Here is a 16,288-nt window from a genome sequence, read left to right as displayed (position 1 = left end):
TAGGTTTGTGCTGGGTTTCTGCGCTTGCGGTCGTCTTTATGCGGTGCCCAGAAAAACACACTCTAGTGGAGAGGTGCATTTGGTAAACATGAGGGACACAAGTGCACTTTTAGTGTGCTTCTCTCTGGTTCTCATCCCAGACTGCTCAGAGACACCGTCTCAGTCAGTGCTAAGTAGACCACACAGTTAAAGCAACAAACCTGTTGCTGGGTCAACAGTAAGGGAGCGTTCTGAGGTCTCACACCTTACCGGCGATCTCATCTCACCAGCAGAAATGCACAAAGAAACACAAGCACTCCATAAGAGAGAGAGAGAGGGGCTGTTGTGAATATGAAGAGCAGGGACCGGTGGGATGCAGTCATGAAAGGTAAAGAGCAAGAATGACAGGACTGAAGGAGAGATGAAGGACAGCCTAAGTGGCTTTGACTTGTCCTGCTGACATGTGGATTTATGAAGCCATTTGTCACGTTGTAGTCTGCGCTTAATCATCACACTGATGGAGGCGAATATGTACAAACATAATGACGAAATACTCCCAGAGATTTATATTAAACGTTGTCTTTGGTGTCCACTTTGTCTCCTTTAGAGGCTAAAGGCTGCACTTTCACACCACCCCGGTGCCATCGCAAACGGCAACATGAACTCCATGGGCCACATGATGGAGATGATGTCATCACGGCAGGACCAAGGCGCTCACCATCACATGCACTCGCACCCGCACCAGCACCTGCAAGCCCCTCCGCACGCATACCAGCACCACGGACACCACCACCACAACCAGGGCCACGCTCAGGGTGGACACCATCACCCGCAGGGACACAATCCCCATCACAACTCCCACAACCCCCACCTTCATCCTGGGCACCCACATCAGACATCACCGCACCCTCCGATGCACTCTGCTTCACAGGTAAGCAAATCGGCTCCCCGAGAGAGCTGAGAAGCTTTTAGGCAGCCCAAAGGCAAAGCCACAAGTTCAATAACACATTAACTACACTGCACATTAAAATCACTCACACAGCTAGAAGTCAGCATGTATGCAGCGTGACTAAAACAAGCCAGTCCTTTGGAAGGCTTTTGAGTAGTTTTGAAGTCAGCTATTAGTGGTTTAGTATAGAAGCATGGCTAAAATGATGCTTAGAATTCACAGCGAGTGAGTGGATGAACGCATTTTCCCTTGCTGCATCCTTAATAGCGAGTTTCCTGGCACCCAGCGCAAAAGTATTTTTTGTTTTGTTTTTTTGTTTGGTCAGCTACAGGTCAGTGTTGGATGCTTGCCATGGAGAGAAGGGGTCACGAAGAGTTCAGAAACTGTTACAAAAGGATGTTCAGGACTATCTTTTGAAAACTTTGTTCCACTGCACCAACCATTTGCAATTATGTAGTCACGGCATGCTTCAAGTGCAGAAGAAGTTTTACAAACCAGATGAACAGACAGCTTTGGTTTATACTTCTGGGACGTCTTATCTGTGAATATACCTGTTTCAGTATTAACTGACAGTATTGCTCACGGCATTAAAAAAAGAGGCATTTTGTCCTTGCATTCTTTGAAGCCTTTTTGCAGCACAGAGTGCCACATCATGAAGTGCATTTCACTATATGTTTTAAATGTACCATTAAAGCTTGAAAACAACATTGTCTGTGTATGCAGCCGCCATTAAAGTGGCGTCCATTTTCCATGCTTCTCATAAAAATGTAATGTTTTGAAGACTGAAAACACTTGACCTAGCCAAGTATATGTCAAGATTTGTCAGTGTATAGAAATGGGCCTTTTGACTGCGTCTGGTGGTGTTAGTCTGAGTGGAAGTGGGCGTTGGAAAACTGCCTCCTGACACCTCTTTAACAAGGTGGGCAAGCTAGTGAATCAGCCCAGTCAGTCAGTCAGTCATTCACTCCTGACACCCACAGCCCAGCTTCTTAAGGCACGTGGTACAAGCAGATGTTGTTTTTGGGGAAGTTGCCAGACATAAAATACCTGCAGGAAGTAATGTATATATTGTTATTTAGAGGCAGGAGGCTCTGAGGCAGCATCGCGGCTACAGCAGACAGCTGACTGGCTGCTTTCCAGCTGTGTCAGGATGGTTACATATGTGGTCGGATCGTGGCAGGCAGGCGCTGCCCCATCGGGGACATCAGTAATGTTAATGCCATTTTCCCGTGATTCAGATGTCACCTGCAACCCAGCAGATGCAGCCCACGCAGACGTTGCAGTCTCCGCCACCCAGTGGTGGACGGCGCAGACGAGTAGTGGACGAGGACCCGGATGAACGTCGGCGAAAGTTTCTGGAGCGAAACAGAGCGGCTGCAACAAGATGCAGACAGAAGCGAAAAGTTTGGGTGATGTCATTAGAGAAGAAGGCAGAGGAGCTCACACAGACCAACATGCAGCTTCAGGTAAAAACCAAAAAAAAAAATCAAAAAACACCTTTAGAGCCTCTAAATCTATGTAGAGTAACGACTGCAACTCAGGGCCATCACCATGGATTTTGATTTGTTTATATTGGGTAATATGACCTGGGAATTTTACTGTTTGTTTTTAGGTAGTTAAGGATGGAGAGTTGCCAAGAAATGTCGATTCGCTGAAATCTTAAAATATTTTTCTTTTTCTCAGAATGAAGTCACAATGCTAAAGAACGAGGTGACACAGCTCAAGCAGCTTCTCCTCACACACAAGGACTGTCCCATCACCACTATGCAGAAAGAGTCCCAAGGTTACCTCAGTGAGTAGCTTAAACATAAACACACTCACACACCTTTAACTGTGTGCCTTAGCTCTGCGGTGGAAAGGAATAAACCCTACAGACACAAGTCTGATGGACACACAGTAACTGGCAAGGCTTTTCGTTCCAGTGTGCTGGTATCCAGCTCCCACGCTCACTGCAGGACTCTTCCTTTGACATATGGGTGTTGCACACTCTGGTAGCTGGCTGTCTGAAACCCTTTTGAGACTTATTTTTTCCATCTCACAGCAGCTCTGTGCACAGAAGCAGCCGAGCCTCAACGTGAGAAAGACATCACAGTCTGCACGTTGACATCACAGCCCTAATGGATGCCTGGGATCTCACTGATTTTTGGACTGTGCTTCAGCTCAGCCATACATGACATCAGAGCCCCACCCTTTGATACGGATTCGAGTGACATTTCCATGTAATTAGGATAAGTCACCTCCCTGTGCAGCTTTAGGAAAATAAGGCTCACGTCCCCCCTTGGCTGAATGGCTCTTTTGTACAAGAGAAAGCCAACTCCCAGCCTGGGCTGGAATGACTTTCATCGATGAGTCTAACTGGTGTAAAGATGTCACCTACAATGTGTCCAAAATCCATCAGGCGTATTTACGGAGTGGAATGATTCACGTTTCCATTTTTGTGTTATCCATTATCGCCTATTTTGAGATGGAGGATGAGACATTTGGTGTAACCTTAGGTTGTCACATGTTTGAAATAAATGCTCTTCTGCTAATAAAGATTTTTTTTGTAATATAATGAGAGATCCTGTGTTTATTTTGCTAGATTTTACCATTACGCATACTTTATGTATCCCTGTGTGCAGCTCCTTGGTTCTATCTTTTGTACTTGCACTCACACATGCGTGCTTTACGCATCACTTCTATCTTCAGTGATGTCTCTGCTTTCTCCTCAGGTCCAGAGAGCAGTCCTGCAGGCAGTCCAGCTCCAGTGTGCTCCCAGCAGCAGGTCATCCAGCACAACACCATCACCACCTCCACTACGACTGTAGGGGGCAGCAGTGTGCACGGGCAGACCAACCACTGCACAGACATTAACCCCATCCACTAGGGACAAAGGAGACCGTAACCTCGGCTGCAGCCACGAATTCCCCCCCTACCACCACCCATGCTTTTTGAGGGTCGCCAGCTGCACGTGCTGCTCCTCATTCTCCATCAAGAAAAACCTCAAAGGCCTGTGAGCCTGTTCTTTATACAGTAGCTACAGTATCTATTTTTATAGACCAATCCTATTAACGCATAAAACTTTTATGTTTTTTGGCGCGTTTTTTTTAATTCTGCTTTTTTTGTGCTTAGTGGAAAGACATTTTTGTTAATCTCATGCACCATTTCAGTGACTTTTTCTGTTTTGTAATGGTACAAAATTGATCACGATGCTCATGAAACCAGAGGACAGAGACGCGTGCCTCAGACTGTCATCTCTTAAAAATCAAAAATGCAGGTCTTACATCTCTATGTGCCCAGTGGACTGAATAAAGAGTGACCGTAAGCTGCGTAAGCTTGCAGCAATGTGGAAGACACTGAAAAATCTGAAAAACTGAGGGGGACGTCGCTGCGTTTTATTTGTTGTTTAAAGTCAGACTTTGAACACGGATGTCTTGAAGACAGGAATATGCAAGCAGGTGAAATGACCCTTTTTCTTTTTTTCCAAGAAACATATATGACTGTTAACAATCTTCCCTGTCAGCAGTATTCTTTAAAAACAAGCAAACAAACAAAAAAAGCTTTATAATATACGGCGTGACAGTGAAAATACCATATGCTCAGACGGAAGCAATACATCACAGTGTTGATCATCTTTTTTCTACTGTACGCCCACATTAATGATCAGAATGGCCAAGGACATTTGATGCTGTTGCAGCGACAGAACTGTACACTGTGATACCAGTGAGGCAGCTCAGCAGCGGAGACCAGCTTCCTCCGCTCTCCAGGACCAACTGAAGCTTTTTAATCGTTGAGGCCTCTTGTTGTGTGTGTGTGTTGTGCATTCAGACCAAAATGAAATAACATTTGATTGAGTGTGTGCACAGTCTGGCATGTGAATATTGTTATATATATATTTGTGTTTTGTCCCTCTTTCCTGCTGCAGAACAAAGTTCGACTTGTATTAAGAAAGAAAAGTATGTGAGAAAATATATATCTGTTTATCTTTTTTTTTTCTCTTTTTCTTTTCCACCACCACAACTTGCAATTCCTGAAGAAGAGCAGCTCGTGTTTGTGCTTTCCAAGATATCACAATGTGCCTGAATCTTCCTTAAAAAGCTTTGCTGGCTTATTATATTTAATAGCTTCGTTTTAATCACCATAATTATCTCTGCTTTTTCTTTTGTTTTTCTATGAATTTTTGTTATGGGCTTTCTTACAGATGTCTGTTACACCTAAGGCCAAATCTCCTGAGTTTCTTACAGGCGACCTTTTCTACATCCATCTCCTTTAGACTGCAGCGCCTCTTTATTTCCACTTCCATATGACCAGGAATGTCAGTTCATGAGCATGACGACCACAATGCACTGTGTTTTTACAGTAGGACGGATGAAATACTTTCCACGCACAGGTGGAGCGATCGCAGAGCTGTCTATGCACTTTGTCCTCTGTTATGACGGAGGGTAGAATAGCCATATTAAGGTCAGAGGTAATTCTCAGTGATCCCCCCCCCACCCCCACCACCCAAAAAGCCCTCCTCCCTGTCTTCACACACCAGCGAGAACCTGTAACTATGTTTGGCTTTATAGAGAAAATATGCCTGGCTTGTTTCACATGCCCATAAAAAGAATAATGGAACCTGGAGCTTGCATTGCCGGGCATGATTAAGGACCTGATAGCGTTGAATTTGTTCTTTCCCTTTTAATTGAAAAATATCTTTCCCCATAACGGACCACATGGTGGTTTTTGTGAAGGCATTTGATGTATTCATGTTGTTTCTTACCCTTAAAATCTGTGTGTGCTGTTTAGTGTGTGTGTGTGTGTGAGATGATTATTGAGTGATGAGTCTTAGAAAATCCTTTGTAAAAGGGCTTTGTTGCACCGACCCTCTGAACTGAAGCTTGCCTTAATTTTGGCTGTTTTTAAAACCCTGTTTAGATCAGACCATTCCAAATTAACCTCATGCATGTGAAAATATGTTTATGACCTCATCGCGCTTTCAACTGGAATTATTAGGAGTTTTCATTTCTGATAGTGGATCCATGTTCATAATAAAAAATGCATTTGTTACTATATAGGCATACAAAAAAAGGAGCTATGGAAGTACAGTGTGAGTGTGTCTGTGTGAGAAAAAGAACAATTCCTACACATTAATGATGTTGTAATTGTATTATTTTAAGTCTAAAAGTATAAATATTGTACATAATATTAATTTCTATAATCCTGTACATGTAATGCAACCACCTTTCTTTTAGAAGGGAGAATAAACGTGTGGTACGTTTGTAAATAATGTTTGCACTTGTTGCCTTTTGCTGTACGTCGAGGCTCACCCCAGCGCTTAAGTACATTGTTGATATGTAACAAACGGATGGGATCCATTCCTGCCTGCATATCCTTGTACATTTTTTTTGTTTGTTTTTATTGGTCTGTAATTACATTGTCTCCATTTTATTTTGCATTTGTACAGATGTTAAAGTATCACTGCAGTTACATTACGGTATGAAAATAAAGCACTTGTTCTGTAACATTCATTCGCTCGACATGATGTCATTGTTTCTGAAACCCAGGAAAGTAATATTTCAATCAAAGGATCAACGGCATTTGCTGATGCTTGTCCTTGAAAAATGACTGCTCATTAAATAGTAAGATGCTTTAAAGGTTTAGAATGCTCATTAATTATTGAACTGTCTAGACAGCTTGATAGATGCCCGATGAAATAACATGGCAGTTAACTTCAGTACACAAACATCTTTGTTGAATCCTGTCAAAATGCCAAATCACTGCCGATGCAGAGAGACAATTAAATCTTAGCCACAACAATGAAACAAATAAGCAATAAAAATAAACATTGTTGTGTAAGAAATTCATTTCCGGCTGCTACTGTGGACACATGCGGAGGGACCTCTTTAAGTAATGAAGAGGACTTTTTCAGGACCTTACTTCGGATGATCAAGAGCTCCAGTTATTTCATTTTCAAAGTGCATTTAATGACTGACAGCAGTTTGGGGAGGCAATGATTTATGCCAGTTAGCAGCCAAGCAGAGACTTGTCTTTGGAGTATCATGACCCCTGGTGTACAACTTATTCACTTTCCCAAACAATACTTTCACATCCAGCAATGTTTTCAAATCCCACCTCAATTGGTTTACTTCTCAGTTTCATTTCAGACCCACGGGGTTTTGCTCGCTCATTTCATCTACTGAAGTTATATTTCTTTTCCATAGTTTCATTTTAGTTTTCAGGGACTGGAAGCTATCCCAGTGACCAGTCACACCTTGGACAAGTTTCCACTCTATCGCAGGGTCATCACACAGAGTTGAGAGTTGAATCCAGGTCTTTCTTCCTGTGAGGTGACAGTACAAACCACTGTTCCACAAACAGCAACACTAACCAGATCTGACTCCACTTCCTCTCCAAGATAAAGTGTGCACCACCATCATTTTTGGCTTTTCCCAGTCTCTCATGTACTGGGAGGTAGACCACAATATAACACAATGATAAAAACACTTAATGGCCTCAAGCAAAAGGTTGTAAGTAACACAATGTGATGTTTTAAAAAAGAAAAATCTTTATTTCAAGTAATTTCAACACTTAAGGCTTTACAGTCCCTTCTGACTGTGACAGACATTCAAACACAATCACAAACTTTAAAAAGAATTGGATATATTGAAGAAAAAGGCTCTTTTTCTACAAACCAAAAAGGCTACAAACCAAACTTGTGTTAGAAAAAAATAATTCCACCTTTAGTGAATGAAAACAAAGCATGCATTCATAACTGGTAGCAGTTGGACCAGAAACACCTCCAAGCTTTATTCAATCACTTTGCGTACACTAAGATAAAGGTTATTATAAGCGCCACAGGAAGGTACAAAGAACTGCTTAAAACCTTTTGCTTCAATACATGAAATCATTTAAAACTTGTATGAACCGTTTTCTCAGGTTGCCTTTACAAAGATTTAACAGTTCAGTGTGAAATATGCACAAGTTTAAAAGAAATCTGGATGTGAGTGAAATGTGTTTTGGCTGCATTGAATTTTGTCTCCGAAGCATGCAATGATTTCACACAACATACATTAACTCATACTGACCCGAGAAAAAACAAACATGAACCCCAAAAATTTAAGACATTAACCTGATTTATCAGTTTTACCATTTCTGTTTGCAACAATCCAGATATCGCATCCAAGCTAAGAGTGTGCATCAGAGAGCACACGCTTAGAAGAAATGTATCCTCTGGTTTGTAAAAAGTTCTGCAAAAAATGTTGAAAACAAAAATCTGATTTAAGTTAGCTGTGACAATCAGTCTTAAATCAACGGTCTGTGCTCGATGTGCAAAGTGAAGGTGCTTGAACAGTTGCACTTCTCCACCCGTGCTTTTCATTTCCAGCCCTGAGTTGACAAGAATCTGTCAATCATGTCAAAGGACCTCTGCGGTTGGTCGTAAGGCAGAATGTGCCCTCCTCCTCGTATGATGACCTGCATGAAGAAACCGACAGCGGATAACAGCAAACCTCAATAACGCAGAGAGATTTAAGATCATGCATTTGGCCTTTTATTTCACAATCCGCTCACCTGATAAAACTCTCCAACTTGCCGAACGTAACCCGCCACCTCCGTGTCAGTGGGCTGAACCTTCCAGTGGAAGCGAGGGGCTTTTTTGTACTCGGCAGCCCCGGTCCAGTTCACAGTGGGCAGGAACCTCTCAGTCAGTGGAGCAGCCACAATCACATCTAGCTGACCACTATACATCAAGACCTGGATAAATACATTCAACTTGTATCAGTTAACTGACTCCATAGATTCACACACATGCAGACGCACACAGCAACTGTTGTTTTTGATATCAGACCGAATCCTCGTCACCCCAAAAGGGCTGTCCGGCCACCTGGAAACGCGCTCTGCTCTTCTTCAGAAACAACCTCTCAGCTGCTCTTTCCTGGAAGTGTTGCATTCCTCCACCTTTCTCTTTAAAATACCCCAGAGTTTTCACTTCTCTTTTCTCTCCCCCTCCCTTTCACTGCGCTTTGAATCTTCATCAAGCTTTCCTGACTCAGTTCTGGAGACTGCGAGTCATCTCGTCATCCAGTATTGTGCTCCATCGACAGTCACGCCTAGTGTCATCTGTAGAAGTCATCCCCCTAAGCACTTTTTGCACTCACGCAGCGCTGACACCTCTGTGCTTCACACCAACCAGGGGATGAACAAATTTATCCTGATCTCATTGACCAAAGAATGTGCTTCCAGTTTCCATCAGGCTTCTTTTTGTGTTCCTACAGTCTTCTGTAAGGTTTTCCTTTTGGACCCCATCCATAGAAGATGATGCAACGATTGTTTCTTGTTAATACTTGAGAACGATGCCCAGTTCACTTGTCAATAAATAAATAAAGCAAGTGATAAAAGTAAAACATTTGTCTCACACTCTAAATATAAAACATCATGAGCAAAATCCAGATTTTTTTCTCCCCCTTCACATTTACCTCCTGTGCATTTCAGATAAAAAAAATGGATGACCCTGCACTTTTTACCCTGTAGTTGTCCATCAGCACCCCCAGCCATGGTTTGATGGTCTTCATGACATCCTGCAGGAGGTGCTTCTCCACCTCAGAGCCATCGTGGAACGTCAGGTTGCCCACGTGGATGGCACGTCGCACTTCTGGCAGGGTCACAAACTGGGAGAAGTAGTCCTGATCCTTAGGCTCCTGAGGCACACAAAGGAAATTTGTGAGTTCTTTAAGCTGTTAAAAAGCAACAGTTTTAAAAAAAAGAACTTCAAGGAACTCCGAGTACCTGACATATCAAGTAGTTGAAGTAGTTGGTACAACCTGTTGCATTTTGGAAGAAGGAGGGATAAGGATCTACGTCGCCATTCAGCAAACGATCAAAGACCTGAAGTCAGGCGATTGAAATTGAAATGAAAAAAGCATCCATGACCTGTGTGCCTTCAACAATTAGAAAATACTGCAAATGTAGATGATGAACAACATCAACTCATTACCTCAAAAGCCTCCACCCACTTCTCCTGCTGGATGAGCTTAACTCCAAGGTCTGTCTGCTGCTCGACGTACTGCTTTTGGAGTTCATCTATCATTCCCGTTTGGTACAGGAACTCACCGTAGCCACCCAGCATCTGATGTGGAAGAGCAGTAAAATGTCACTGTACTGTCACCTTTCTGCATCGGCATATAGGAGCAGACGGCATCAAACATGAGAGAAGTGGAGGACGAACGTACAGTGTGGACAATGAAAGCAAAAGACACAGCAGCCTGTTTTTCAATGAAGACACATATTTAGACCATACGAGGGAAAAAATGTGTAAGTCAATGAGTCTTGTTCATGAAACAGATGCTTTAATGCTTTATTAAACTCTTTCTAAGCCAACTCTAGACTTTATCCAGGAGATTTTCCTGCCGGTTACATAGGGATATTGCAGTTTATCACATAAGTCCAAGCCTTTAGAAAACTCTTTTGTTCTGCCACACCTCGCTCACCGCAGCAGCACCAAACCTTCTCTACCATCGTCACGATCAGGTCTTCTAAAGAGTTTGCTTTTCTGTAGGCTGTTTTCCGACTGCACCGTGAGTTGTGATGGCATTGGGCAACTACAAAATTGCAACACAGCTGCTTAAGTTCTAAATGTCATTCCTGCCTGAGCAAGTTTTATGATTAAGCATGTCTTATGAATCAAACATTAGCACTTTCAGGAACAATCTTAGGACAGAGTTTACATCTAAATAATACAATTCTTCTACATACGCACCAGCTCTGGATCACAGAGTCCATCACCAATAGCCATCCCCTTGAAGTTGATTTTCACCTTGGCAGTAGGGTTGTTTTTATGAATGTAGTAAGAAACGGCAGGAACATACTTCCCTGCATATGACTGCAAAGAGAATGTATTGCATAGTGAGGAGGCCATCTTAACAAAATAAGACATTAAAATTTCATTATATTTTGCAAAAAGTATTAATTGGTTAGCATGGTAAGCTAGTCCTGTAATCATTTGCTCTGTTTAAATAGCTACTTGTCATGTCATACTGCTCTGTGAAGTGTGGAAAAATAATTTTCTGCGCAAAGTTTAAAAGTAAACGCTGACCTCTCCAGTTGCGTAGAACTCATTGGACTGATATTCAGGAAAGATCTGGAAGAACTGTGTCAAAGCACTTATAAAAGAAAAGAGGAGAATAAGAAAAAGAGTTAGTAATAATCATTACTGTGAAGATAAATGAAATGACTACATGCAAATTAGATGGTCATATTTTACCTGTACAAATCTCTGCCAACATCATCCTGGTCCTGAGCGAAACCTCTGTCATCTTCAGTGAAGCTGAAACCTGTTCCAACCTAGAGGGGAGGAAAAAGAAAACAAAAAAACCCAACACTTCCTCAATGTTTCAAAAGCACCAAGTGAAAATGACATTTTAAGTAATACTGCTTTTTTTTAATGTGATGATAAATCAGAAATACATACTGGATTATCAATGTACAAAACTGAATATCTGGCTGTCCAGGCATAATCCCTCGGACCGACTGCAAAGACACAGGATATAAACTTTATGAGAAGGTTTAGACAACCTGGGAGTCTTGCTGCTGCAAATCAGCTCTTACCCGTCATGTTCTTGTACACCACATACGGCCCATGTTCCACAAAGAGACCGAACATGGACGTGCCACCAGGCCCACCTTGCAGCCACAGCAGGACTGGAGCTTTCTCCTGGTTTGCCTATCAGTCACATCAGAGCAAGCACAAAGTTTAAGACCCTGGCGCCACCTAGTGGACTTTTTCCGCCATACAGTTGTTTAAAATTATGATTTTGGAATCTGCAGTGTTTAGAAATGGCCCCAAGAGACCTTCCTAACTTGTGTAAATCTATAATTGTCCTTCCACCGAGTTGCTTGGACTTTCCCATTGTTCTGAGCATTGGTCTGATAGGTAGTGTCAAACGTTTTCCTATTTATGTTGAGACCGTGAACCTACCACTTGTCATCAATCAACCAGAAGTTAATAGGCCTCGTCAAGTTAAAAGACATTGCAGAACCTTCAGCGCTACTTTTTAAAAGATTTAAGTGAATGAATAGATTTGAACCTCTATGTATACTTTTGACCGAATTCCTGTTTTTTTTTTACGTAATTAAAGATGTGTTGCACAATCATTCCACTCTAGAGAAAAAACAGTGCAAAGAAATCATGTTCATAGTGACCCTGACATTCATGCTCATTTTTAATTTGATTTAAACTCCTGATCACAGTTGTATATGTATTCTGGTCCAACAGGGATAAAAGGAAGTTGTTTAGAACCTTTCCAGTTTCTTTTTTCCTGGAGGTTTTTTAGTAAAAAACATTCAGTAAGATTCAAACTTTACTTGCTGTCATTAAATGCGTCCATCTCCACTGCTCTGGAGCATTTTCATAAATAAAAAAAACCACTCAGTTAATGATTAAAAGACATAATAAAAAAGGCTCAAGTGTAAGTTAAAAAGTAATACAAGCTCTCTTCCTGTAAGGATTTTTGCTTTAAAAATCAGCAAAAGAAAACCTGGGTATTCCTGGCTGCAGTTGACTAAATATCACAACTTCACGGAGGGACTAAAGATAAAGTTGACTTCTGAAAAACCCCCACACAGATTTGATCCTAAAACTTCTCCGTCCTCTCAGTGATTTCCTGTCACACTGCACAAATAAGAGTACTGTAAATTTGGGAAGCCCCTGTGGTAAAAGAATTTAGGCCTACCATGGAAGCAGGGAAGAACCAAAAGAAGAGGTTGCTGTTGTATTTTTTGTTGACTGTGAGGTATCCAGCATAACTCTTGACTGACTTATTGCCTCCTGGCAGGTCTCCCACCAGACTCAGTTTCCTGGCTGGAAGAACGAGATATCGCCACATTGTGGATGTGCAACACAAAAAGCACGAAGCCAATCTATAGTACTTTACTTCATAGTAACACAAATACAAGTTTACCTTCATCTATAGCGCCCTTCTCCAGATAAGGAGTGAGAAAGAGAGGGGCACCGGGGTCGACTCCGTTCAGGCCGCTGACGCGGAGCGATTTTCGACAGAAAAACGACGAGCAGCCCCCGGAGGCGGCGGAGTGCAGACAGGCCCACAGTAAGAGGACACCCAGAGTTTCTCTCAGCAGCCTGCCAATATATGTAACATAGATATCACAATGCGGGCCTGGCCAACGATGTGTGAACCTCAAGCACCCCCAAGACACTTAGATTTCAAAACAGTGCGATCACAGCGAGGCTGCACGCCCCTGACTGCGAGCATGAACTCATCGTCATTCTTTCAAAACTCACCTCATTGTCGCAAACACCGGCAACAGCACAGACTTCACCTTCTAACACAGGCGAGGGCAGGTGGACTAACAAATCCGGTCTCACTGTGATTTTAGTCACATGATCGGCTCTGTGCCGGTCACATGAGATACTGGATCACGTGGTCGTTATTGTTTATTCAGCCCTCAGTCGTGCCTAGCAGGAGACGCCATTCGACTGTGGCTTTAATGGCCATATGTGTCATTACACCAACGTCAAATCTGCGAGTCTTTTTTTTTATTTTTTAACTTTATTAAAAGTTAAAAAATCGGGTCGCAGTGGCCATTATGTCACTGCGACCCGATGAAGGCTGTCCCAATTCGAAGGCTGCTCGAAATGCGGCCCTCAAATGCGTCCTTCATTTCCCTGAATTTTAAGGACGTGGCGGTGTAGACTTCGTGGCCCAACATATCCCAGAATGCACAGCGCAGAGGTGGGTGTGGATAATTTTGCCAGAAAAAAACAGTGGATGAGGGGCAGCCAAAGAGTAAACTTTAAGTAAGTACTGAATATCATGTCACTTATTTATGTGCAAATGTTTAATAACGAAGAACATTAAAACATTACTGTTGGCCACCTGTCGGCAAAGTCATGTGACATTAGTGACGTTTGTACTAACTTGGTTTTAAAGCCTTTACTTTAAAATATACACCGTTCAATAGCTGAGCTTACAGAGAATGATCAAAGCTCATGTAGAAACAAACAAACAAATGAACAAAAGATTTTCTCCTTCATTTCTGTCAAACAAAGCTGTATGAAACGTTTCCAGCTGTTAGTATCATGGTTGCTAGGCAACCTGGGCAGCGCAATGGAGGCTAGACCGCCCTATTTCACAAACCTCACACTTCCGGCCTTAGCGGTCTTTGAGTACTCTGCCCTTGAGGATTGTTGAGGCTGCATACTTTAAGGCTGCAGGCTCTGAATTGGGATACAGCCGAAGAGTGTGGAGGGACAGTAACTGTGTGTGTATATGTAAGCATTTAAACACTACAGAGAGTACAATTAACAGTAACAGTATTGTAGAAATTCATTTCACCAAAACAATAACGTGGCGCACAGTGTGATGTCTAAAAAGACGCACACCTATGACACTGCGTTTTCTCTGTTTTTCTCGTCCACACGTAAATGCAAAAACGGAGTTTTCGAAAATATCCACTCTGGCAGAAGTTTTTAGAAATCTCCGTTTTCAGTGACTGAAAACGCCGTTTAAGTGTGGACGAAAGGTGCAAAGGCATAGAAAAATCTGCATTTTCAAAAATACCCGGGTACGTGTGGACGTAGCCATAATCACAGACCCTAGACAGACCTTAACAGTATAATACAAACTACAGCATACAGCACCAACGCTGGCATATTTTCTGTTAGTCTCCTGGTTGTAAATTGCAGACAGCAGTTCCTAACTTTAAAAAAAAGAGCACTAACTGACACTTTTAAACATACGGAAAATAATTTGTTCACAAAGTTTCAAAGTAAGACAATTTTCAATAGCTGTTTTGGTAATACTTTATCCACTGCTCAAAATAAAATGTAATTAGTTCTTTAAGAGACTACATGAGTGTCAGAGTAGATCCAATAACACAAAGTCAGTAAAACATCAGGGATTTTACTCTGTCCAGTACACATAGCATAAGTGACAACAGGCGCACTGGAGAAGCAACAACTCCCAGAAAGGGAATGGTTTTGTAGGTAGTGTCCCAATCCCTCCTGATTTTTTTTTTCTGTCAAGCTCTCAAACAAAGGAGAGCTTGGTCCTCCTCAAACAAAGGAGCAGTTAACAGTCCTGCTGTTGAAGCTGATGGTTCTGTACAGCACTCGTGTAACAGCTCGTGTCCTGGTTTCTCCTCAGGACTGTCGAGACTGCGCTGAGAGACACAGCAAACCTGGTGATGGCACATATGGATGTGTCATCCTGGAGGCGCTGGGCTACCTGTGCAACCTGAATGTGCTGCGGGCATTGTTTCATGCTGACAAGGACACTGACAAAAAGAAAAACCGGGCACTCTCCAGGATATCTGCTGTCACTTTTACTTGGATAAGAGCAGATAAAATATATTCACAATGGTTTATGTTTACTAAGTTAGTTGTATACCTAAAGTTTAAATGAATTTATTTTATGCTGTGATACTATACTATACTTAATTTTTTGAGCACTGTATATTTAGCCTTTGTCAAGGAGGTGTTTTAACCTTCACATAGAAAAATAGCAATGCACTGGCCAGCTGGAAAAAGGTGAAGTGGAAACTAATTATCTGGTGTTTCTGGTGAACACAGATACAAGTAATACATCTTTGAATGAGCCTAACAGTACTGCAGACTTGGGCAACATTTAAAATAGGAGTAATAAGAACTCTGTTCTTCAGAACATTTTTAGTTTATCTGCTTTAAAGCATCAACAAATAGCTTGCACTCTATATTATTTGGTATCATGAAACAGGAATCCTTTGGGTTTGTTTCTCACTGACATCTGGAAAGTGCTTGGAGCTGATGTAAAGTGAAAGTGGCAGGCACCAGGGCTGATGTGATAGGTTGAGACAGCTGTCCATCAGGTCTCAAACGGTTCTCACCTATTCCACAGCTGAGGGACTGAGCATTGTTTTAAATATAGTGATATTTTGCCTTTTGCTGAATTGAGACTCATTCACTTGGCAATCATTTCTGTGGAGGAGACCAAACCAGAGCTAAAAGATTTGAATATGGTGCTTAGACTCGTCGGCGTGTGAGCATCAGTCGGCTATTCTAGATGATACAATCAGTGTGTCAATAACCTGTAAACTAAAATCACTCAATCTTTAACACTGATTGATGGTTGTGTTATTATTGTCCTGCTTCCCACTATGAAGGGGAAAACTATTATTAATAAAATCAGTGATGGCTGGTCTCTGTTGTTCAAGCAATGGCACGTGACAGTGAGCCTGGCATGTATCGTGCTAAGGACAAGTATTCAAACACACAACTCTGAAATCTCTTTTGTGTGTGTGTGTGTCTGCGTGTGTGAATGACTGATTATTCTGCCTCCGATGCAGTGAAAAAAAGAAGTAAAGAAGCAGCACAGCTGGGAAGAAAAATGTGAACACAGGTGAACAGGT

General features: G+C 42.1%; 2 protein-coding genes across 6 annotated transcripts in view; one reads left to right on the top strand and one right to left on the bottom strand.

Moving 5' to 3' along the window:
• The window catches only part of creb5b (cAMP responsive element binding protein 5b), a 39,506-nt gene extending 32,165 nt beyond the window's left edge, over positions 1–7,341 (top strand). For 2 of the 5 annotated variants that reach the window (XM_085178622.1, XM_085178618.1), the window contains exons 8-11: positions 587–910; positions 2,167–2,394; positions 2,612–2,720; positions 3,640–7,341. In XM_085178622.1, the coding sequence (XP_085034748.1) occupies positions 587–910; positions 2,167–2,394; positions 2,612–2,720; positions 3,640–3,794 (816 nt within the window). In that variant the 3' untranslated portion in view covers positions 3,795–7,341. Of the gene's footprint in view, positions 1–586; positions 911–2,166; positions 2,395–2,611; positions 2,721–2,969 lie in introns of all 5 variants that reach the window. The other 3 variants (XM_085178621.1, XM_085178619.1, XM_085178623.1) reach the window with 3 other exon arrangements.
• Positions 7,342–7,434: 93 nt separating this feature from the next.
• Positions 7,435–13,321, bottom strand: cpvl (carboxypeptidase vitellogenic like). Its single transcript, XM_085178624.1, has 13 exons — positions 13,185–13,321; positions 12,844–13,022; positions 12,616–12,743; positions 11,492–11,606; positions 11,355–11,413; positions 11,148–11,227; positions 10,980–11,046; positions 10,644–10,766; positions 9,882–10,013; positions 9,674–9,772; positions 9,412–9,585; positions 8,459–8,641; positions 7,435–8,362 (listed from the first exon to the last, which is right to left on the bottom strand). The coding sequence occupies exons 1-13, from the start codon at positions 13,187–13,189 to the stop codon at positions 8,264–8,266; spliced, it is 1,443 nt and encodes a 480-aa protein (XP_085034750.1). The 5' UTR covers positions 13,190–13,321; the 3' UTR covers positions 7,435–8,263.
• Between the last annotated feature and the right edge of the window lie 2,967 nt (positions 13,322–16,288).

This window comes from Neolamprologus multifasciatus, chromosome 11 (genome assembly GCF_963576455.1).
Source record: "Neolamprologus multifasciatus chromosome 11, fNeoMul1.2, whole genome shotgun sequence".
Taxonomy (NCBI): Eukaryota; Metazoa; Chordata; class Actinopteri; order Cichliformes; family Cichlidae; genus Neolamprologus; species Neolamprologus multifasciatus.
Note: the sequence above shows the minus strand (reverse complement) of the source record. Positions and strands in the feature narration are given on the sequence as shown.